At 40.9% G+C, this 25,523-nt stretch overlaps 1 protein-coding gene across 1 annotated transcript in view; it reads left to right on the forward strand.

Annotated features, from left to right (window-relative positions):
* The window catches only part of dlg2 (discs, large homolog 2 (Drosophila)), a 658,820-nt gene that overhangs the window by 444,776 nt on the left and 188,521 nt on the right, over window positions 1-25,523 (forward strand). The window contains exon 7 of the mRNA XM_034178851.1: window positions 20,271-20,324. Within this exon, the coding sequence (XP_034034742.1) occupies window positions 20,271-20,324 (54 nt within the window). The remainder of the gene's footprint in view (window positions 1-20,270; window positions 20,325-25,523) is intronic.

The raw sequence follows: 25,523 nt of genomic DNA on the forward strand, positions 1-25,523 counted from the left end.
GACCCCAACAAAAAAGGGAGCAGCCTAAAGAAAACATTTCACAAAAGTAATCATTTTTCCCTTTACCTGATACCTCCAAATATGTCAAATGTCAGCAACAGTTAGTAGCAGTAATGGAATTTATTTCAAAGTCGGATTGAAGACATTTGCCTTGAGTTCACCTCATCAGAAAATCTGTGAACCAAATCGATGATTTCCATCTGAAAAAGTAAAAAGGAGAATACAAAGATGGAAAAGACAGAGCAGAAATGATGAGAAAAATGTAGATGTGTGAACAGAGAAGCTGTCCCTGGGTTATTTTTTTGTAACTCCGTCTCATTATTTATGGGTTTATTTCAAAGGACTGGAGACTTGCACCAGGTTTGGCTGTTTGCCTTCACTGGTGCTTAGATTGCTCATTTAAAAAATAAGACTGCACAATTTTTTTCCTCTTGTCATCTACTTGTAACTGATGTATCTACTTATTGTCTCAGTCACCAACCAGCACTGTTGATGAGTTATCTCTACTGTGCCACTGTATTAAGGACGTTATGGTCAACTTTTGAGGAGTTTTTCTGGAGCAGAAAGCATAAATTAGACACATTATTACAGCAGAAGGGCCAAAAAATGTTTTAATGGAATTACACATACAAGTACATACAAAGGGGATGTACAACCAAAACAAACTATCAACGTGGGTTTAGTTGCCAGGATGTTTTGTGTTTGTACAACCACAGCACGATTGAAATTACCTCAGGTATAGCCTGAGGGAGGTAATGGGAGGCCATCCATCACATAGGTCAGGGAGAAGCAAGGCAGGGAGATTGCAAATGGCGTCAGCATTACCTTCTTTCAAGCTATTACGTTGCGTTTGAAATATGGTGTGCCGGACAATAAGGTGCAACACAGTGGCCCAGTAGCGACAGGAGGCAGTGGGGGAAGCAATACATTAATTTTACCCAGCCTGCTAAGTTTTAGGAGGGCCAAGTCATTAAAATGGGGTTTATTTTGGGAGAACAGCTTCGTCTTTGAGCATCAACCCTTTACTAATATGATACGTTATTCTGATATATTATTCTGGCTTTTGTGCTGCCCTGATCTATCGGAAAATTGGCAAGACGGCGGCATCAAGAACCACGGCCCCTCGCTTGTCCATCATGATTAACGAGGTGGGCAAGGCATTGCATTCTCAGACTGCGATGACTCTTGAACTTAGACGCAAGTTGGATAACATCTTGGAGCAGATGTGTGCCTTGCAGATGAAGTTGAAGATTTCGGAGGCTGGTGAATATTCTTAATTTATAATTGGGAATATTCTTAATTCATAATTGGGATTTGGTTTGTTCAAGTGGCACTGCAAAAAGTGTTTTTCACTGCTCAGACCACAACACGGCAGGCTTATCAAGGCAGACTGTTTCCTCCAGAGAAATGTCTTCTGGCCTTGGTGATTATTTGGCTCCTTATCTCAACCCACAAAGACAAACTGTTTTTCACAGGACTGAAGCATGCTCCACTCCCTCCCCCCCCCCCCTCCTACCCCCCAGCACACACACCCCACTCCGGCTTCTGCTCACGTTGCAACATGTCAAGCTGACGTGTTGCAACTCAGGGTTGCTCCGCGATCTTCACCCACTTGCCTCAATTTGGAGAACGGACTTCTTCAAACTTAGTGCACATAAACAATGTCAAATGTGTATGTGCTGTCTTTAATTCTGATGTGTGCCATTATTACAGTAAACAAGTAATAATTGTGGACTAATTGCTGTCTGAGGTAACTGGAGTGTAAACATAATTTCTCCACTGTGAGATCAGTAAAGTATATCTCATCTCATTCAAGTGCAATGGATAATTCCACATTATGTTCTTCTTGTTTTGCATCCATGCACTTACCAAACTCCTTTGGCATATCTGTCTGTGTGTGAAATAAAATTTTTCATGTTTGTATTTCCAAATGAAAATGTTTTATGATTAGCTCTGTCTTGTCATGTGAAACACATGCCCGTTAGCTCAAGGCTTGTAGTAACTAGCAGATCAATATCATGGGTCAAATCTGTGTTTCTGAATGTAAATGGATAAAAGTGTTACCATATCCTCGTGCCTTAGCTACAGTCCAAATGCTTGACATTTAGTAATTCCTGTAGTGTAGCGATAAGGGTGAATATTTTATATAATATTTTATGCAAGCAAGCAACATTGTACGAGTAGTGTTGATCAAGATTGGAAATCCCTCCCTCAAAAAAATTAGATGCTACATCTCAAGGGGCTACACTGTCAGTAAAGATAAAGAAAAACCTCAGTATGTTTCCTTCTTTTGACATTCTGCACTCATCCTGTCCTTGGGAAAAAGTTGTATTGCATTTTTCATTGTTTTTGTTGTATAGTGCCCATTTGTAAGAGTGGTAATGTTAAAAAACAGACATGGCCTTGACAGGTGAAAACAAAAGTGCTGGGACTAATAGAGGACAATGTTACAGATACCCTGGAGAGATCCTCCCCCCACCACACCCCCAAGTGGATATTGGATTTTGCTCCCCTTGATAGATTTATGAAATGTCTTTGATGCGTTCTTGGGAAAGAAAATATGGCAGAATAACGATATCTAAGACAATCACGTATGTTGAAGGAAGGCTCTTTCATAGATGGTGAGTGGCAACATATTCTAGACTACAAAATGAAAAACTGGAGATGGGGAGCTGCCAGGTGTTTTGAGCACACCTCTCCGTTTTTATTGTAGAAACATTTCCTGTCAGACGTTTTCAACTTGGTCATTTTCATATGAACACGCTGTCAGACGGTTTGAGTTGTCACACGTTGTTAGTTTCCTATCAGCATGTCACCTTAGCACCACACCATTCCGCTCCCTAGTGTGGTGTTGATTTAGGTGAATGTTTTAACAGTGACTTGTATCCCAGTCCTGCCACCAAGCCCCAGATTTCTGCAGCTCTCCAGAGACTATTAAGTCACTTTCCCTTGTAGAGAAGCTTGAATCTTCGACTGGACTGGGTTGCTTGACGCAAGGACGTTTCGCTTCAAATCGCAGAAGCTTTCCTCAGCTAAAATTCTTGCTCTGGAAGTCTGACTTCTGTCTGACTCTTGTAGAGAGAATAAAACAGAAGCCAACAAAAGCTGGAGTTTTAAACCTAACCAGACCCCTCCTACTGAGAGGCAGACTGCTATAGGCTAGTGACTAAACAATAGCTCTAATTAGCAACTATTGTGCTCTAGTTAGCACACCTAATGACAGGACAGCTGTCCCTCTAATGATGGGATGGATGCCTTTCTGATGGCTCCCTTGATGACGTGAATGACTCATTACCATGAACAAAAGACTGAAACTCCTTTGACCTGAGTATCCCATTGTAAACAGGGGATAAAGCATGTCTCAGACCCCCCCCCGGTTAAGGCTGGGTTTCAAACGTTTTACAAAGAATGCCTCCTTGACCCTCTCTCAAACCATTTCTTCTCTCTGGCTAATATTTTAACTTCCTTGTCCTCAAACGTGTGGTTACTGTCTTTAGGTGGAGATGAACTGCAGACTGAGGTCCACTGGCGCCCTCTCTGCGGTGCTGGTATAGCCTTTTGTGTAAAGGTTGCTTCGTTCACCTATGTAGTGTTCGTTACAGTTTTCCTGACATCTGATAGGATACACTACATTGCTCTGTTTGTAACTAGGGATCATGTCCTTAGGGTGAACTAATTTCTGTCTCAAGGTGTTAACCGGTTTAAAGTAAACTGGGATTTTGTGCTGTCTGAAGATCCTCTGTAGTTTTTCCCCTACTCCTGCTAAATAAGGGAGAGACACTCCTCTTCTTCTTGTCTCTGTCTCCTGTCTATCTGGTCTCTTTGTTCTCTGGGACTTCTGCACTTTGTCCAGGGACCATCGTGGGTAACCACATACTGTGAGGGTTTTCCGAACACGTTGTTGTTCTTTAGCCCTTCCCTCTGCAGTTGTGGGCACCTGTAGGGCTCTGTGTTGAAGCGTCCTGATCACCCCGAGCTTGAGTTCAAGGGGGTGGTTTGAGCCAAAGAGCAGATATTGGTCAGTGTGAGTTGGTTTTCTGTAAACCCCTGTCTGGAGCTGCCTGTTCTCTCCAATCGTAACATCACAGTCCAAGAAGCCTAAATGGTTGTTTCTGGCATCCTCACGTGTGAACTTGATATTGGCGTCCACCGAGTTGATGTGTTCTGTAAAGTCCTCAACTTGCTGTTGCTTGATTTTAACCCATGTGTCATCAACATATCTGAACCAGTGACTGGGAGAGATGCCCGTGAAAGATGTCAAGGCTGTCTTCTCCACTCGCTCCATGTACAGATTGGCCACAATGGGGGATACCGGAGACCCCATCGCACAACCATGAATCTGTCTGTACTAATTCCCCCTAAACAGGAAATACGTGGTGTTGAGGCACATCTCCAAGAGTTGGCAGATGTGGTCTGGTTTGAGTTTGGTCCTTTCAAGTAGAGACACATCCTCCAGCAGTCTCTGCCTCTGCTGGAGGATGTGTACAGAACACATCAACTTGGTGGACGCCAATATCAAGTTCACACATGAGGATGCCAGAAACAACCATTTAGCCTTCTTGGACTGTGATGTTACGATTGGAGAGAACAGGCAGCTCCAGACAGGGGTTTACAGAAAACCAACTCACACTGACCAATATCTGCTCTTTGGCTCAAACCACCCCCTTGAACACAAGCTCGGGGTGATCAGGACGCTTCAACACAGAGCCCTACAGGTCCCCACAACTGCAGAGGGAAGGGCTAAATAACAACGTGTCCGGAAAGCCCTCACAGTATGTGGTTACCCACGATGGTCCCTGGACAAAGTGCAGAAGTCCCAGAGAACAAAGAGACCAGATAGACAGGAGACGGAGACAAGAAGAAGAGGAGTGTCTCTCCCTTATTTAGCAGGAGTAGGGGAAAAACTACAGAGGATCTTCAGACAGCACAAAATTCCCAGTTTACTTTAAACCGGTTAACACCTTGAGACAGAAATTAGTTCACCCTAAGGACATGATCCCTAGTTACAAACAGAACAATGTAGTGTATTCTATCAGATGTCAGGAAAACTGTAACGAACACTACATAGGTGAAACGAAGCAACTTTACACAAAAGGCTATACCAGCACCGCAGAGAGGGCGCCAGTGGACCTCTGGCTGCGGTTCATCTCCACCTTAAAGACAGTAACCACACGTTTGAGGACAAGGAAGTTAAAATATTAGCCAGAGAGAAGAAATGGTTTGAGAGAGGGGTCAAGGAGGCATTCTTTGTAAAACGTTTGAAACCCAGCCTTAACCGGGGAGGGGGTCTGAGACATGCTTTATCCCCTGTTTACAATGGGACACTCAGGTCAAAGGAGTTTCAGTCTTTTGTTCATGGTAATGAGTCATTCACGTCATCAAGGAGCCATCAGAAAGGCATCCATCCATCATTAGAGGGACAGCTGTCCTGTCATTAGGTGTGCTAACTAGAGCACAGTAGTTGCTAATTAGAGCTATTGTTTAGTCACTAGCCTATAGCAGTCTGCCTCTCAGTAGGAGGGGTCTGGTTAAGTTTAAAACTCCAGCTTTTGTTGGCTTCTGTTTTATTCTTCTCTACAAGAGTCAGACAGAAGTCAGACTTCCAGAGCAAGAATTTAGCTGAGGAAGCTTCTGCGATTTGAAGCGAAACGTCCTCGCGTCAAGCAACCCAGTCCAGTCGAAGATTCAAGCTTCTCTACTATGGAACCACCTGGACAACTGAGAGCCTACACAGAATCACTTTCCCTTTGAAACAAAGACAATGACACGCAACATAAATCACTTGAAAAATGTGTTATGACATCAGCTGAATTTGCTGTTACTTCTGTTTAATTGTGTATTTTATGGGAATATGACAGTTAATAGTTTTAATGACAGAATTGTCTTTTGACAACAAAAATAATTTTGCACATTGTTGACTAACTGCATTTTTTTTTTTTTTTTTTTTTTTTTTTTTTTTTTTTTTTTTTTTTTTGCTGTGCCTCAGTTTTGCTTTCTTTCACAGAACTGATTAACAATAATTCATTATTCAAAACTAAATTTGAGCATGCAAACACTACAAATCCATAAATATTCATTAACAGTGCAGTCCGGGAATATGGAACGATTACTGTATTGTTCTTGTCTGATGGCTTCCTGCTGCTACAGCTTAGCTTACCTGTCCGTTTCCACCACTCTCCTCTATCTTTTCACCATAGCCATATTTCAAAAGCATCCTCATCTCAGTTTGTCTTAACTATTTTTACATGACATTTCTGTGACTATTGATATACTTGCCTGTTTTCATGATGCACTACTTATTGGTACCCCTAAATTATTGAAGAATCTTGAAAAAAGTATAAAGCTGGAGAATAAAAGCAAGTCACTTAGCCTTATGTTACATCCAGTGCAAAGCCATGCACAGCACAGTGCAAGTCTAACCGCTAGATTTCAAACCAACACAGTTATCTTAACATCCACTGCTCCTGTTGTTTGGAGTACCAAATGGACATGCAGTCATCTGTGTGCCCATGAGTGTGTAGGGTCTTACAGTGAGGTGCAATTAGGCGCTGTGTGGGTCATTGCGATGTCGTGAGGTAATTGTGGCCATATATCAAGAAAAACCTGGTATGAAGTCAGGTGCAGAGGTTATTTTTTTCTTCTATTTATACAGTGCTATATTCAAATACCCATATATGGGATTATGATGTGCGTACACTCTTCTTGCCTGCAATAATGTGCTTTAGTGCTTATGATTCAATCAACTAAGCACTATAAATGACGACAACTTTAGTAATGGCAAGACTGTCCTGGCCATGGCAGGGGCAATCTGTAGATTGGGTAAGACAGAGATGGAGGATGCAGATTTATTCCCACAACAAGGTACTGAACTGCTTCACCTCGGGGATCTGTGGTGGATGCTCTTCACGTAAATGATCTGCTCCACTGCCTCACGAGAAAACCTCTTACCGATTGAGTCTGGCAACTAAAAAACAGTGACCTAGTACACATCTGGCAAATGGAATAAAGTAAGTCCCTTCGGCTGCTCCCTTGTTTGCACTTGGGGTCGCCACAGCAAATCCAAGGTGGATCTGCATGTTGAATTGGCACAAGTTTGACGCCGGATGCCCTTCCTGACGCAACTCCACATTACATGGAGAAATGTGGCAGGGGTGGGATTTGAACCCGGAACCTTCTGAACTGAAACCAAGCGCATTAACCACTTGGCCACCACCCCTGCATCTGGCAAATGGAATGATGAATGTCATCAGAGGAGCATCTACTAGTGCACAGACTAAAACACATAGTGCACTTGGTGTGGATTTGCTATTTATGCAGGGCATAAATGGGTTCTATTTGTTTTAACAAATCATGGGTGCATTTCCGTTATCATTCATCATCTGGCAAATGGAATGATGAATGATAATTGGAAATGCACCCATGATTTGTTAAAACAAATAGAACCCATTTATGCCCTGCGTAAATAGCAAATACACACCAAGTGCACTGTGTGTTTTAGTCTGTGCACTAGTAGATGCTCCTCTGATGACACGTCATTAGTTTTACCTACTTGTTGATGGCTTTATCTTTTTAAACAGTGTCAGCCTTCAGCATTAGTCATTTTAATTTATGGAAGTGGATTTATGTTGTCAATATCAATCTGAGTGTAGCATCTGCAGTGGCCAGCAGCTGTTTTTTGCCTTTCTGTGCACCAACGTGCATGTACATCACATGCTTTTAGTTAGCACTTTGCCTATAACAAATTCACAAAACAATGGCAATGCATCAGCAAGTTTAAAGGTGACATCCACAAAAGCTAAAATGACCAAACAAAAAAAAAAACAATGGTCAAGGAAGGGTTTTCTGCAGGAATTCCTGTATGGGGGGTGGGGGGCACAGTGGCTTTGTGGTTAGCACTGTTACATCACAGTCAGAACCTGTTTTTCTTTCGGGTGTTCAGACTTCTTCCCACTTCCAAAGACATGCAGGTTAACCCTCAAGTGACCAAGTGAGGTCATTTATGACCCTGGGCATATACGAGGTCTATTAGATAAGAAACCGACACTTTAATTTTTTTTTTTTTTACTAAATGGATTTGAATGACGTGCGATTACACCAGTCATGCTTGAACCCTCGTGCGCATGCGTGAGGTTTTTCACGTGTGTCGGTGACGTCATTTCCCTGTGGGCAGGCCTTGAGTGAGATGTGGTCCCGCCCTCTCGGCTGAATTCCTTTGTTTCACACGCTGCTCGAGACGGCGCGCGTTGCTTTATCAAAAAATTTTCGGGACCTGTGAGGAATATCCGAGTGGACACTATTCGAGAAATTTAGCTGGTTTTCGGTGAAAAGTTTAACGGCTAATGAGAGATTATGGGTGTTTCTGTCGCTGTAAGGACTTCCCACAGAGTGGGACGTCGCGCCGCTCTTCCAGGGGCCGTCGTCGGCCTGTTTCGACCTGAAAACATCCTAATTTAAGGCTTAATTCACCCAGACGGCGTGAGAGAACAGAGAAGATTCAGAAGAGGCCGGCATGAGGACTTAATGCGGGACATTCCACTGTTTAAGGACATTTTTTAATGAAAGACGTGCGCGCAAATTCGCCGAGTCGTTTCCGTGACGACTCGCCGAATCTGTGTGCGCCGCGACAGGAAAAACACCTCCGTGTTGAAAACCATTTGTAAAATTCAGGTGGCTTTTGATGGCTTTCAACAAGTGAGTAACTGAGAAATTGTTTAACAGCTTGGGCATGTTCCAACTTGCCGGTTAGGTTTCCAACAAAGGTGTTTTTCCTGTCATGACGCCCCGCGGTCAGGTCCGGCCCGACATGCGACTCTGCCCGCACGTTCTTTCATTACAAAATGTCCGTTAACAATGGAATGTCCGAATAAACTCCTCATGCCGACTTCTTCTGAAAGTTCTCTGTTCTCTGATGACTTCCTGGATCAACAGAGCCTGAAATGTGGAAGTTTTCAACTTGAAACGGCGAGACGCTGCCACCTCGAAGCGCAGATCGCCCTCAGGCACCGTGGGCCGTCCTTACGGCGACACTACCAGACCTAAATCTCTCATCAGCCGTTAAAATTTTTACCGAAAACCAGCTGAATTTATCGAATGGTGTCCACTCAGTTGTGCCTTACAGTTTTGAAAAAATTTTGATCAAACAAAGCAGCAGTCTCTGAGCCATTCCTAAACAATGAAAAAATCGACGAGAGGGTGGGCGACTCCTCACTCAAAGACTGCCCACAGGCGAATGACGTAAACCGACAGGCGTGAAAAAACTCTCGCATGCCCACGAGGGTTCAAGCATGTCTGATGTAATCACACGTGATTCAAATCCATATGGTTTTTGAAAAAAATAATAAGGTCGGATACTTTTCTAACAGACCTCGTATTTATGTGCGCCATTTTTCTAATTTTAATCATAAAAAGTTTCCTACTGTGAATTTGTCGATGAATGCATTTTTTGCAAGGATCTGCCAATCCATGTGACAAGTATAAATCAAACTTGTGCAGGTTCAGTTATGACCCTGGGAGCATCTATGAGACTTTCAACATTATAGTTTCAGATGGTATTGTAATTTGCTAACTCTAATCATTATATTTTACTGTTTTGCAGGAAAGCATGGCCAACAGACCTAAAATAGCAAGATTTACAGCTGCACAAGCATTGAGACTGATTCTTGATACCCAGAGTGAGGATGAAAAGGATGATGGACAAATATATTAGAGAGTGAAACAAATATGAAGAACCCTAAAACAATCATTATATAGAGGTATTCCAATATAAAGTGAACAGGGTCATAAATAACCCCACTCAGTCATATTAATTGCTAAAATAGCTTGGTCACTTAAGGGTCAATTAGATTGGTGACTCTAAATGGTAGGTAGGCATGTGAATATGTTTGTGTGTCTATACGAGGTCTGTTAGAAAAGTATCCAACCTTTTTATTTTTTCAAAAACCTGATGGATTTGAATCACGTGTGCTTGTATGAGCCAACCTTGAACCTTCGTGCGCATGCGTGAACTTTGTCACGCCTGTCGATTGCATCATTTTCTGGTAAGCAGCCTTTGTGTGAGGACGGGTGTAGTCTCTCGTCAGATTTTCATTTCAAGGAAAATGGCGGAACGTGTGGAGCAGCGTTACTGCATCAAATCTTGCCAGAAACTGGGCGACAGCCAGGTGGAAACCATTCGGAAGATTCAGATGGCTTTCGGTGACGATGCTATGGGCATCACACAGATTAAGGGGTGGTACAACCAGTTTAAAGACGGCCGCGTAACGATGGAGAGCGAGCCACGCTCCGGTCGGCCATCAACATGCCGAAATGACGAGATCACTTCCAAAGTGAACGCTGTGGTGATGCGGGGACCGTCGTGTGACTATCAGAGAAATTGCGGAAGAGGTGTACATCAGCACTTTTTCAGTACATTCCATTGTGACCGAAGATTTGGGCATGAAGAGAGTGGCTGCGAAATTTGTGCTGAAGCTGCTAACTGCGGAGCAAAAGCAACTTTGTGTTGAAGTCTCACAGGACATGCTGGACTCCACAAAAAGTGACGCCGACTTCATGAACACCATCATCACTGGTGATGAGTCCTGGGTGTACGGATACGACCCGGAAACCAACTTCCAGTTGTCACAGTGGAAGCATTCCACGTCACCAAGACCAAAGAAGGCTCGCCAAGTGCGCAGCAATGTCAAGGTGATGCTGACTGTTTTCTTTGACTCCTGCGGTGTGGTACACCACGAGTACACACCACAGGGTCAAACAATCACGAAGGAGTACTACAGGGATGTCCTCCGTCTCCTACGTAATGCTGTGCGGTGCAAGAGACCGGAGTTGTGGGCCACAGGAAATTGGCGCATCCACCATGACAATGCTCCAGGACATTCCTCGAACTTATTTCAGACTTTTTTGATGAAAAACCAGACTCCTGTGGTTCAACAGGCTCCTTACTCTCCTGATATGGCCCCTTGCGACTTCTGGCTGTTTCCCAAACTCAAGAGGCCATTTAAAGGAACGAGCTTCTGGCTGTTTCACAAACTCAAGAGGCCATTTAAAGGAACGAGATTTGAGACGAGAGAGGACATTATGGCTGCAACGACAGCGGAGCTGAACTCCATTTCAAAAGAGGCTTTCTTGGAATGCTTCCAACAGTGGTGACACCGCTGGGAGAAGTGTGTGGAGTCCCAGGAGACTACTTTGAGGGTTTCCAACGCTCCAGGTATGCCAGTTTGTTTCCCCGGCCAAAGGTCGCATGCTTTTCTAACAGACCTCGTATGTATCAGCCCTGCAATAGACTGGTGGTCTGTCCAGGGTGTACTCCGACTCTCACCTAATGACCACTGGGATATGCTCCAGAAATGGCCCCTGAAATAGCCCACTATCAGGTCCTTTGGTTTGCACAGGCTTCATCTCCATGAACAAGCTTCCAGGGCATCTTTCACGGGTGCATTGACTTAATTCTGAGCATCACCTTAGGTTGAACCCTCTAACAGCCCCAAACATGCCAAAAACACTTGGTTAATGGCTTATGTCCATAGATGTAAACAATCTTTCTTAGAAAGGTTTTGATCCTGTTGATACCTTTCCTATTGGTTCTTTTACTCCCCACTTCCTCTGCGTTGTCCCTTTCTGGTGGCCAAATGAAACTTCAACTTGACACACATAAAAATTTCAAGCCTTTCCAGAGAGTTTCCATTGGGATGATGCTCTATATATAACTGAACCCATTTTACTTATGGAGGGGTGTTCATGGTTTTTCAGCACCTGCAACTAAGTACTTCGACACACTGATTTAAAAGTTACAAGTTGTGAACAAAAATACAAAATAAAATTGAGATCATTTGTATGTGTTATTTGATTTGTACGTGTTATTTTAATTCTGAAAACTGTTGTGTTTGTGAAGGTTATAAGGAAAAAAAATGCAAGTAAGACATCCGTCTTTAATGCGAACACTCTCCATTCAGCCTTAAGTGTTTGCCATTTAAATAAGACCGGTGTTACTTTTTCTGTGTTGGCACAATTCAAAATAATCATCTCACCATAATATCCCGTATATTGTTTTAGGCGCCTGAAAGCCTCTTGTAAAGTCTTGCACAGTCATTCTATGCAGTTGGACTGTTGACTTGGTGCCTTGTTCTGAGGAAGTCAATCACATGGCGATGTTAGCCAGTGCAAATAAGGGGAGGAGTGTTCCTAAATGCAGTTAAGCGTGCCATTGATGAGCTCCGCTGAGTTACCTCTGTAGGGTATGTGTGCGTGGATATGTATTTGTTCTGGCAGCAGTGTACATGTAATATGCAATGTACTGTTCTGTCGGGTATAGTGGTGCACTACATTGCAAATACATAAAGCTCTTTATCTATGAGCACATCATCCATTTTTCGCTGGAACCTATCTCAGCATCTCTCTCCGACCTGACTCTTTGAAGAGTGTTGGGTTGGATTAAATTACACAGAGCAGATGTGTCTATTTTTGTGACATTTCGTATTTTTATGTTTTGTCATATTGACCATCTGTCACAGAGGCTGTGTGTTTGTATGTTAAAAGAGACAAAGAAACTAATTATCTTCATGAAATGAAAATGAAAAGCTCGTACTTTTTGTGGATTTAAAAATCACACTTTTTGTGGGTTGTACCTATAGAAAGAGGCAGAACCAGGAATATGAAAACCTCTGTTAAAAAAGTGACATAGTGTGTTTTTAAAACCACTTTTTACAAAGCTTGGTGAAATGTCAGACTTAGTCTGCAAAAATGAATTAATGGATTTATTCATTTAAATTAATAAAAGTTTATTTATAAAGAAAATGGTCAGTAAACTATATTGCATAAGAATAATAAAAGATTTTAAAAATAAAACTAAATGAATTCAGTTCATTTAGATAGCACCAAGTTACAATATTAGTCATCCCATGGTGCTTCACATGGGTAATGTCTACCATCAACACAAGAAAGCAAGCAAAGAAGCTAGACAATCTGGCACTGGAGTGATAGGCTGTTAAATAGTCCATGCCTCAATCAGACAGATCAAATGAGTGTGAAGCCAGAGTGCCAGTTAACAGGAAGTAACACCAATAGAAACAAATGAAAAAAAAAAAAGACATTTCACAATAAAAGCACTTCACTAGGACATCAAGTATGGACTGAGATTGCTATAATGAAGTAAACATGTAATATAAATTATCAGTGAAGAATATCACACATATGATATACAACCCCAACTCCAATGAAGTTGGGACGTTGTGTAAAATGTAAATAAAAACAGAATACAATGATTTGAAAATCCTCTTCAACCTATATTCAATTGAATACACCACAGAGACAACATATTTAATGTTCAAACTGATAAACTTTATTGTTTTTGTGCAAATATTTGCTCATTTTAAAACGTCCCAACTTCATTGGAATTGGGGATGTATCATATCAGGAAAATAATAATCAAGACAGCCTGAAAAAGACACCAGAGGTGTGTTCAAGAGGCACGTTGGTGTTGCTACCCTTAGTCATTTAACATAATGTGTTAGGGTCAGCTCCTTTCTTTGCCCCTGACCAAGGCAGCGTTTCTACATCTGGTGTTGGTTCCTGGGTGCCGGACTGTGGCGGCCTACTGCTAATAGTGGTTTAATTGTGTCTAACTTTAATTAGGATGTGTTAAATGCAGAGGACAAATTTTGTTGTATTTATGTACAATGACAAATAAAGGAAATTGTTATTATTATTATTTTATGATATTCCAACTTAAATAATTTTGTTACTGGCTGAGTTGCTTTTCGATAACCGTGCTGTGGAATATTAAAGTGTGTCACTTCTTCACTGCAGCAGAGGCCGCAGCACTGGCTGCAGGCAAACTGACAGAAATGTCAACAGAAAGCACCCAGCAACAGAAATAAGATTAATGACAAATCCTTCTGACCTACAATAGGATTATTTGAGCTTCCCACTCTGCTGCGTAGCAGAACAGGATTTGCTATACATGAGCATTTGTTCTTCTGTTTAAATCACTTTTGTCATTACACACTAAAGAGGCTATTTCAGTTTGAGTGTCAACGTGGTTCTCCAAACACGAGCTGAGGCGTGCTGTATGCGTTCCGATTCTTGAAATGATACATGGGGGTATGTGCATGTGTTGGAGCTAACAGTGTTGAAAATTATCTTCTTTTTGCATTGTCTCCATCTCACATTTTACTTTGTATGGTTTTTTCGTATGGTACTTTGTATGGTTCTCTATCACATCAGCTGCCTGAATGCCCTCTGTCACCACATCCACAAACCTTCTCTTTAGCCTTTGTCTTCTCCACCTACCTGGGAGCTCCATCCTCACCATCCTTCTCCCTGTATATCCCGCATCCATCCTCTGTGCACACCTGAACCATGTCAGTTTCACCTCACTCTCGTTGTCTCCAAACCCTCTCACCTACCCTGTTCCTCTGATGTGCTCATTCCTAATCCTGCCAGTTCTCATCACACCCAAGGAAAATGATAGCAGCTTCAGCTCTGCAATCTCCTGCTCGGCCTGCTGCATTTCTGTCGGCAACTCTGACTCCAAGCTACACAACACAACTGTATGTATATATACATAACTGTATGTAATGTAACAAGGCTCTTGTAAAAGTTCCCTTTCACTCCTGCAGATAATAAATCATAATATATTTACCTTCCTCTGGTGATTGTTGGAGGTAGCGAAGAATCATTTCTCGTTTTGACGGTGAAAGAGATCCACTCTCGACCATGACTGTGCACATGGTGTTGCACCACATTCTGTGTGGTGTTGATGTGCTTCTTCATCCTGCCTGTCTTTCTCTCCAAGAATGGTTGTGACTCCATTCACTTGATTAGTCTTCGTGCTCTGCAAGCAAAGGCGTCTTAATCCCTCTCATCATTCTGCTCACAAACACCATTTCTTCTTCCATCAGTGACTGGCTTTACAATCCTGCACACTCTTGCGAATGGTTATCTTTTTCCTTTTGTTCACTTATCGCTGTCATTCTCCGCATAGGCCCGCATTAATTATGAAAATCATATAAATGTAAATGCTTCAAACCTTAGCAGGAGAAAATATCCACAGTAAATTACCCTACAGCAGAGGAGAGACATTATTGTTATATATACAGTAGTTTTTAACGGTGCTATTTGGTTATCAGTGAGCCTCAACAGACTTTACACAAATATACTGAAACTGCTGCATCAGTTTTGGATAATTCAGATGAATTTCACGAGAGTGATTTCCTGGCTTATCATTAACATGCTCTTATTGTTTCTGCAGAGTAGAAAACGGAGCATAAAATTAACATTAAATTAATTCTCATCCATTAATGTGAATTGAACCAGTGTGCTTTTGATTTGCATTCACTTAATTTAACTTTGAAAATGTTGAATAATTGATCTGAATTTACTGCAGTGTGTGAACATGTTGATGGAGCTATTTTTATGATTCGCGCACTGTATTTGAAAATGGTGTTTTTACTTTTATATTCAGCATAGAGAGACCCATCGCCACATATGTGTGTGTGTGTGGGGGGGGGGGGGGGGGGGGTTGATTGGCTGAATGAGTCTGGGCCTGGTTGAAAGCTGGGAAAGGGGGGTAGGGCTGTACCCGAAGACCATGGACTTTGTATATACTGGACAAACGTTCCATGACTTCACCCATAGATGTTCTGAAAAGACACAAAAGAGCCTTTTGAAGCTCATAAAGTGCTGCTTTGGGTGTCGCCAAGTTGGCAGTGTTTACTCCAACTACGACACAGCACTGCCGGCTACTGGTTCAAGTATCTTGACAAAAAGCTGTGATATGAGACATTTTGGGCATCATGTTATTGAATAATTCCCGATCGAATAATAAAATCTCTTGCCTTCCCAAATTTTGGTATTTCCTGGAAATCGAGGTCCGTGTGATACGCACATTTCTAGGATGCCCACAATTCCACAAGCTTTGACTACTTCATCACTTTCAGTGCTGTCTTAGCATTGTGTTGTCGTCAGCCAGAGATAACGTATGAAAGAAGTATACATGTACGTAGATTTGGAAACTTAATGGGTCATTTTTCACTACATCCTATCGGTTTTCACGTTTGTTTGATTAAGTCACTTATCAAAGTTTAATAAAAAAGCATTTTGATTAATAAATAAATTCATTTGAGGTTTTAAGTGATTTGTTACATATTAATACCCCTTAGCAAATTTATTTCTGCTCTAAAGTTGGACATTTTAACATGGGCTTCTATACCAATCTGCTCATTTTTGGAGCCAGTGACAAGCAGCCATTTATGGAACTGCAACTTTTTCGTCTTACAGATGTGCCTCATTTTTGACATTCAGAAGTTGAGGCTCACTGAAGCCAAAATCCCTGTGGTCACAGCTGTATGTGTCCAGTTGGGACCCCCGAGTCCTGGCCCCCTAGGACCCTTGGTCCTAGGTAGCAGCTCGCGCTGTGGGTGTAGACTTTTATTGAAGTGTAGTTTGGTTGGTCTGTTGTGCTGTGAGGGGGCACAGGCTTGGAGATTGGTGTGGGTCACCTTCCAGATGGTTCATGGTCTTGATATCCATAGGTTCATCTTTGTCACCAGTGTAGCCTGCATTGTCTTCGACATTCATTGGACCCAAGCTCATGGTTTCAGTTATGGGAGGCAGACACTGTAAGAAGTATAAAAACCTGAGAGTCCTAGCATATCTCACTAGAATGTCTTTAGGTGTCGGGGTAGTGGCGTTTACGCTCTGCACAGCAACTGCTGTCTAACCGTTACAAGAGCTATGACTTTGTCTACAGGCAGTATGGTGATGGTGGGCATGTTGCCTAAAAAATACTCAAATGGTTTGTTGAATATTAATAGCTTGTTGAATATTAATAGCTTGTGACCAATTTAGTAATTGATTAATCATTGCAGCGATATGGTAAATGGTCTGCATTTGTATGCTGCGTGTCCATCTGTTGTACATGTACAACAACTTGAGAATCAAGGAACTCTCCTAAGGGACCTTAGTGATTCTCTGGGAAAGGTGGGATATATACGGACACACAATATGAGCTTTTACCTCTGGTTAAACGAAAAAAAAAAACTTGAACCACATTTTGAAAACCACTCATTTATCAGCATGTATCAAACCTGTTTATTTTTTGCCAATAATAGACCTAGAATTACTGTTTATTAACATTTCACGCAGTAATGCACACAACTTGATATGCAATGGATCCTTTTTCTGTAGTTGTGCAGGAGATAGTGATTAGCCCTTTCTGTTGTGCCCGTGCTTGCTTATTTGAGTTCCATTCATCCAAAATCATAGACTGAATTTCTAAGGAATCTCCAAATGCATCCTCGGGCTTCATCTTTTGAAGAGTTTGACATTGAGCTCATAGTTTACTGACTGTAAACTGGACAATTGATGTTCTGACGTTCTGTCTGCTTTTATATTGCATACAAATTACAGAGATTATCTCTGAAGAGTTTTGCTTTTTTATCATGTTATTCCAAGCTTTACAGATTTTGATAATATTATTACCAAAGTTGAGGCCAGTGTGAGCATCACAGCAGAGACGTTGAAGGATAAAACGGTGCAGCCAAGTCATAAGTGTTCTTGCATTGGTGTCTTTTTGTGGAGTTTCCACCACTCTGTTGAATCATGGCAAAATCAATTCAGGTATTTCTGAGTGGATTATAAATCTTGCAGTCCAATGTTCACCCATCTTTGATGTCAGAAAATACAGTACTACTGACCACAAAAACAACAATTCTCCAATAAACCTCACCTTCATGATACTGGTTCTATAGTTGTTGTTGGCACTGTGTCAGAGAATTCTTGATTCAACTCTATGGTAATTTTCTTTTTGCACTCATTATTGTATTACATTTCATGATAATGTTGATAATGATGATAATGTTTCCAAATCATTTTGTTTGTCCCTATATGATACCAGAAAATGAATGTATCTGTGGACTTTCTCAGTCATCCAAGTCTTGGTATCCAAAGTTGAGCCAGATCATCTCGACTTATTCAGGTTAAATGGACTGCATTTATATAGTGCTTTTCCATTTGCATCAGACGCTCAAAGCGCTTTACAGTTATGCCTCACATTCACCCCGATCAATCAATCAATCAATCAATTTTTTTATATAGCGCGCAATCACAACCAACAGTTGCCCCAAGGCGCTTTATATTGTAAGGCAAGGCCATACAATAATTATGTAAAACCCCAACGGTCAAAACTACCCCCTGTGAGCAAAGCACTTGGCTACAGTGGGAAGGAAAAACTCCCTTTAACAAGAAGAAACCTCCAGCAGAACCAGGCTCAGGGAGGGGCAGTCTTCTGCTGGGACTGGTTGGGGCTGAGGGAGGAGAACCAGGAAAAAGACATGCTGTGGAGGGGAGCAGAGATCGATCACTAATGATTAAATGCAGAGTGGTGCATACAGAGCAAAAAGAGAAAGAAACAGTGCATCATGGGAACCCCCCAGCAGTCTACGTCTATAGCAGCATAACTAAGGGATGGTTCAGGGTCACCTGATCCAGCCCTAACTATAAGCTTTAGCAAAAAGGAAAGTTTTAAGCCTAATCTTAAAAGTAGAGAGGGTGTCTGTCTCCCTGATCTGAATTGGGAGCTGGTTCCACAGGAGAGGAGCCTGAAAGCTGAAGGCTCTGCCTCCCATTCTAGTCTTACAAACCCTAGGAACTACAAGTAAGCCTGCAGTCTGAGAGCGAAGCGCTCTATTGGGGTGATATGGTACTATGAGGTCCCTAAGATAAGATGGGACCTGATTATTCAAAACCTTATAAGTAAGAAGAAGAATTTTAAATTCTATTCTAGAATTAACAGGAAGCCAATGAAGAGAGGCCAATATGGGTGAGATATGCTCTCTCCTTCTAGTCCCCGTCAGTACTCTAGCTGCAGCATTTTGAATTAACTGAAGGCTTTTTAGGGAACTTTTAGGACAACCTGATAATAATGAATTCCAATAGTCCAGCCTAGAGGAAATAAATGCATGAATTAGTTGTTCAGCATCACTCTGAGACAAGACCTTTCTGATTTTAGAGATATTGCGTAAATGCAAAAAAGCAGTCCTACATATTTGTTTAATATGCGCTTTGAATGACATATCCTGATCAAAAATGACTCCAAGATTTCTCACAGTATTACTAGAGGTCAGGGTAATGCCATCCAGAGTAAGGATCTGGTTAGACACCATGTTTCTAAGATTTGTGGGGCCAAGTACAATAACTTCAGTTTTATCTGAGTTTAAAAGCAGGAAATTAGAGGTCATCCATGTCTTTATGTCTGTAAGACAATCCTGCAGTTTAGCTAATTGGTGTGTGTCCTCTGGCTTCATGGATAGATAAAGCTGGGTATCATCTGCGTAACAATGAAAATTTAAGCAATACCGTCTAATAATACTGCCTAAGGGAAGCATGTATAAAGTGAATAAAATTGGTCCTAGCACAGAACCTTGTGGAACTCCATAATTATGTGGAACTCCGATGTCAGGGCTCACTACACACCGGGAGCAATAGGGGATTAAAGGCCTTGGCCAAGGGCCCTTAGTGATTTTCCAGTCAGGCGGGTATTTGAACCCATGATCTTCTGGACTCAAGCCCAACACCTTAACCTAGACCACCTTAACTAGACCACCCCAGGTTAACTAGATAAGTCCATTTGACCTGAGTCAACTAATTTGAACCCCCAAAGATACTTCCTCGAGGCGCACTTTAAAATTGCTGTTTTGTTTATGTATTAATTTTTACCTCACTTTATGTAGTTGTTTGCAGGATGATGGAAAATTGCAAGAAAATGTTTCTGATTTTTACAAGAAGACTTTATGCAAACATTATCAAAACAGTTTTGTTGATTTTGTATTTTAACTTGTTTATTCATATTTTTGCTTAAAAAAGTTTCCCCTTCTGGTAAAGTTTGGCTGAAAGCATGTTGTACTAGTCATGCCAGTGTTCATCCTACTTTCTTCAGGATGTCTATGCAATTTTGTTGCCCGTGGTGGAATTATGAACTCCAATGAGTTCTCTTCTGTTGTAGGCATGTTTTTTTTTCCTGCCAGATTAAACCCACTAAGTGATAATGGTTGTATCAGAGTGCTGCGTGTGAGAGGACATTCATCATAGCATCCAGCAAATGGAAAACTACTAAATTGTTGATACTGCATAGATCTATGAGCATGTCCTTGGGATATAAATCTGGAAAGTAGGACAGTGGTGGGCTCAGGCTCCAGGCATCTCTTGATCACTAAAACATCTTTTCTTCATGTCCTTCCCATCCCCCCTTCTTCCCATCTCTTTGTCTCGCACAGGCCAGCCCTGCGCCAATAATCGTCAACACCGACACGCTGGAGTCGGTACCTTATGTGAGTTTGAATTTCTCTCTCTTATCTATTGCACACAACAGAAGATCAGTGTTTCCAGGAGGTTAAAGTCAGTGTGACCAGATTTATGATGGCTAATTATGGAATGGGCCCATCCCAAGACCTCCCATTTGTGTACATAAACAGTGGCATGCATGTGGTAGTTCGAAGCTGTTAAGCTAATTAATTAATTAAAGACATTATAACATTTTGTTACAATATCAGTTGTTCTAATAATAATCATGAATGTTATTGTAGAGTATATTCCATACAATAACTGGAGCTCAAAGTTCTTTATATCAAATAAATGTGATTAACAATAATTCATGCAAAAATTGTTTAAAACATAACTTGTTAGAAAGTTTGAAGATGGCACTCAAGAAATAAGACAAAAGTTCTGATAATTAGGAATAATTTGTGCATTGGAATGTAATTTCATCATCTGTACGTTACCCATAGGGCTCCAGGGCTCCCTTGTTAAGAACTACGAGGTACCCTTAACTTAAGATTGTATGCCTAAACTGCTGTATGGAAACTAATTGGGTCTCTACATCAGGGTTTTTTTAGCCATGTTGGTAAACTGGTGAAACCTAAATCTCCTCAAATTTGAAGCTGACAAAACCTGTCAGCTCAGGTTTAAAACTCAGCTCCCCCAATTAAGAAACTGCTGGGACCTGAAAGCTTTTTATTTAGCAAGTTCTTTTGTATGTTCTTAACTTCTACATATTGCTAAATAGTCAGTTTGACAATGGGCTTCATCTTGATAATTGTCCTTTGTTACACCCCAGTATGTAATGCGGGGGGATCTAGCGATCAGGATGTCCATCTGTCGGTCCATTTTCTCTAGTTAGCATGATATCTTAACCAGATGACCAATTTCAATTATATTTAGCATTAGAGCTGAAATAACTAATCGAGTTAATCGATTAAAATCGATTATTAAAATAGTTGTCAACTAATCTAGTCATCGATTAGTTGCCTGAATAACTTTGTTTTACCACAAATGTTACGTTTCTTCCATATAATCAACTGAGCTTTGCTTTGAATCTTGACCAATGAAGGAGTGCTTTGAGCTGCTGCTTTGTGGTTTCATTTGTTTTATTTCGCTTTATCTTTATTTTTCCCCATTAAAACCCTAAAGAGCATATGCCTGTGAGGAATATTTACCTTTTTTATATTAAACTGACCTGTTATGGTCTTCTGAAACAGTTGATAGATGTATTTTATGCTAACGCTGATGGTAACGCATTAGCATGTCTATGGTGTTTTCAATGTTAAAGTTAGCATTAAGCTGCTGGCATTTCAGCATGTTTGTGCATTTGTTTTCTGTATAATAATTAATGGCTCAGCGTTTGTTGTCATAAAAGAGCCAGATGTATTACAAATTATAATTTTTTTAATTAATTTTATTTATATATTAATAATAGCAACAATAATAATAGTAATAATAACTAATAATGCTACAATACAATTTTAGAGAAAGAGACATGAGTCACATGTGTCATTGTGAAATGACCACATAGTTTACAAGTTATACAGAGAATGTTGCACATATAATGAGTCAGACTACAGTTTTTGATTTAGGTTTTATGGTTAACTGGTTATGCTAATTGTTCATTTGCAGCAACAAAAATACTTCTTTTTTCACCATATATTTTACAACATTTATATGTTTCAATGTCAATGGCAACTCAGCCCTTTGATAAAGCAGTGCCATTTGAAATAATTATCTTTGTTCTTTATTATAAACTGTTTAATTCTTTATTATTTTGTATTTCGACAGCCAAGGGACATTTGATGATTTGTTGATTTTCAAGTATTTTAATTTTTCAATTATGTTCTGTTGTTAAATAAAGTGATGGAAGGATGAGAAAATTGTTTCCCTGGCACATTTTTAAAAAATTCCCCGCTAATCCGATTAATCGTGTCGAAACCCCATCAGATTCATCGATGATCCAAATAATTGTGTGTTGCAGCCCTATTACCCCGCCACCAATTGATTACTGTGACCTTGGGATCAATTTCAAGGTCACGGCGAGATATTCAAGATATTGTCATTGCACCATAGTTATCGCGATATCTGAGTAACCACTTGACCAGTTTATTGTACTATGATTTGTGGGGATTGGGGGCATATGTCATCTCCTGATGACTCTTGTTAAACATCCTTATTAGTTTGCTGAAATTTTATTCTGATACTGATGAACAACTTCAGAGCTTTCCCTCTGTTGACCCCTGTTCCCACATACACAATTTTGACCATGACTGTCCATAAACACATTGTCAAAGTTGTCGTGCTGAACAGCCGGATCGCATGCTGTGAGTGTGTGTGCAGCCAGTACTCAGTGCTTTGTGGTAGCAGCGACCCTGGGTTTAAATCCAGGCCACAGCTTAAATAATATTGATGATTGAGTGGTTGTTTAAAAAAAATGTTGTCATCATGAATCTTGACCATGTCCTGCCAACTCACAAGATTTCTGGACAGCAACACCATAGCCTTATTGTGGCGCTGAAGATTATTTTTTTTATGATTTGAACCAGACTCATGGTGTAGTCTTCTCGTCTTGCTGCAAGATTTAATATTCAAGGATGTCCAGGATTGCCTTTAGGAGAACAGCAAGAGGATTTGTAAGATTTCAGCAACAGTTTTAAACAGTTGAAAACTGTCACTCTCATTCTTGAGCTGCTTAGGTGGATAGGGAGAGTTCCCATGGGATAAAAAAGCTTTTAAACCTACCATTCCTGGTTCTCAAGACCCTACGTGGCTCTACTTTTTTTTTTACTAAAGATATTTAGATGTACCTTAGATTTGGAATGTATAATAGAAGATATACATTACTGAATTTTTCATGGCAACATCATGTACCTTCAGTACTTATCAATGGTTCATGAAGACACCATTAAGACCATCTCTAGGACACACTGGAATTTGATGGTCAGAAGTGGGCACCGAGGTCTCGTTTGAGGGCAGGTGCTAAAGGGGTAAATATGATACATATGATGTAATTTCTCTACTTCCAGGGGGATCAACCATGGCATTTTCAATGGGTTTTTGGGTAAATTACATGCAAACAAATTGAAAATGCAAAGAAAAAGTGACGCTGCAGTGGGAAAGTGGACATGTGTTGCGGTTTGTTTGACCTGGAGCACAAACGTATCGAGGCGGTTTTGCAGGCGATGAGAACAGAGCTACTCTGGCTAGCAGTGTAGGCTAACACTTACCGACAAGACCGCTCCCATCTGCCTCGCCTTTTCCACTCCACTGGGAACCGAAAAAAAAAAAAAACTTTTCACGACTGCTTTGGTGATTGCAGCCAAAAGCAAAACAGTGCACCATTTATCCGTGTGAATTTATGCTGTGTACATATTGCACAACGGAGCGCAGGGTCCCGTAAGTGGTCAATCCCACGATATCACGCATGGTTCAAATGAGGACTGCAGTGCCTTGTCATGTATTTTCCAGATTATACTACATCACACCAGAGTATTGTTTGCATCTGTCTTAAAATGTGGCACGAAAGGGGGGAAACAAACATATGTAAGTTGCACTGCTCTATAAGTCTCATTATTTAGAAATGGATTGCTACTGTTTCATGCAACAAGAAGCAAAATGAATTTAATTGGTACATTATTGTTAATGTATATGAATTGCAGTGTGACTTTTATAAAAATGTAAGGTAAGAAACACTTTATGCTCTGATGCTGACTTTAACATTATTGAAAGTTAGCTTTGTAACACAAATGAGGTCACAGCATTCAATCATTGATGGCTGACATGAATAAAGACCAGCATGTGACCTTCAATAGACCTTCCCCTAAAATACTGTTAAATCAAGGCAAATAAACAAAGCAGTGGTGCAGCGTAAAATAATAAACAAATTCTTCCCAAAAGGTTTCTTGGCACTGAGAAGTATTTTCTGCATATTTCAAGATGCAGTTGTCCAGACTCCACGGTTTGAGTGCTGTTCTGATCCCTCAGCCAATTATGGAGCAACATCCTCACTCGGTTTCATACAGTGACTTTTATTTTTATTTTTCTGCCACATAATATTAATCACATTTATTTACAGACTGTGTTCAAGTAATAAGAGTTAGTCTGTACAGCTCTGAGGTTGGATTTGGTCACAACGCTGTCTGTGTCACTGCTGTTGCTAATTTACTCCTCAGGTTGTGTTTGCTTATTGTGAAACTGTGTTCTGCTGATATCTGATATTTCTAAAACAAAAAAAAGTCACCCAAGTGGGAATTTGACATGCAGCACATATGCATAGGCGCTATTCCTGTCTGACTCTAATGACGGAACAGAGTCAGGGCTGATTAATCACCTCGGCAAGATACTCACCGTTTGAAAATGATAATCAGGCGTATAATAAATATGCAAACATGAAAAGTGTTGATTAGAATCATCATCACATTATTACCTCCACCAACGATGTTGGAGATTATGTTTTCATTTGTTTGTCTGTTTGTTTAGCTGTTTGTGAACAGCCTGGAGCTCACAATTTTTCATATGTTGTTAGGAAATGTTTACTGCAGATTCATCTCCTTATAGGCAAGAAGTGAATGGAAGATTGCTGCTAATCCTCCGCCTCGGCCCGTGCTACGAGCATTCTGGCAGTTAGTGTGACTCGGGGGTGTTGACTCATTTAAACTAACATATTCATCCTGCTGTAACCAGGTTTCTGTAAGGCAGAATAAATCAATATGTTGATCAATATTATATCATTTACTAACAGGGACTTAGAAGAGAGAGACCTAATGTTTAATAGACCACATTTAACTGTTTTAGTCTGTGGTGCAGTTGAAGGTGCTATATTATTTTTTCTTTTTGAATTTTATGCTTAAATAGATTTTTACTGGTTATTGGTGGTCTGGGAGCAGGCACCGTCTCCACGGGGATGGGGTAATGAGGGGATGGTAGGGGGAGAGAAGCTGCAGAGAGGTGTGTAAGACTACAACTCTGCTTCCTGGTCCCAACCCTGGATAGTCACGGTTGGAGGATTTAAGAAAATTGGACAGAGTTCTAGAAATGAGAGCTGCTCCATCCAAAGTGGGATGGATGCCGTCTCTCCTAACAAGACCAGGTTTTCCCCAGAAGCTTTGCCAATTATCTATGAAGCCCACCTCATTTTTTGGACACCACTCAGACAGCCAGCAGTTCAAGGAGAACATGCGGCTAAACATGTCACTCCCGGTCCGATT

Source organism: Thalassophryne amazonica, chromosome 9 (genome assembly GCF_902500255.1).
Source record: "Thalassophryne amazonica chromosome 9, fThaAma1.1, whole genome shotgun sequence".
NCBI lineage: Eukaryota > Metazoa > Chordata > Actinopteri > Batrachoidiformes > Batrachoididae > Thalassophryne > Thalassophryne amazonica.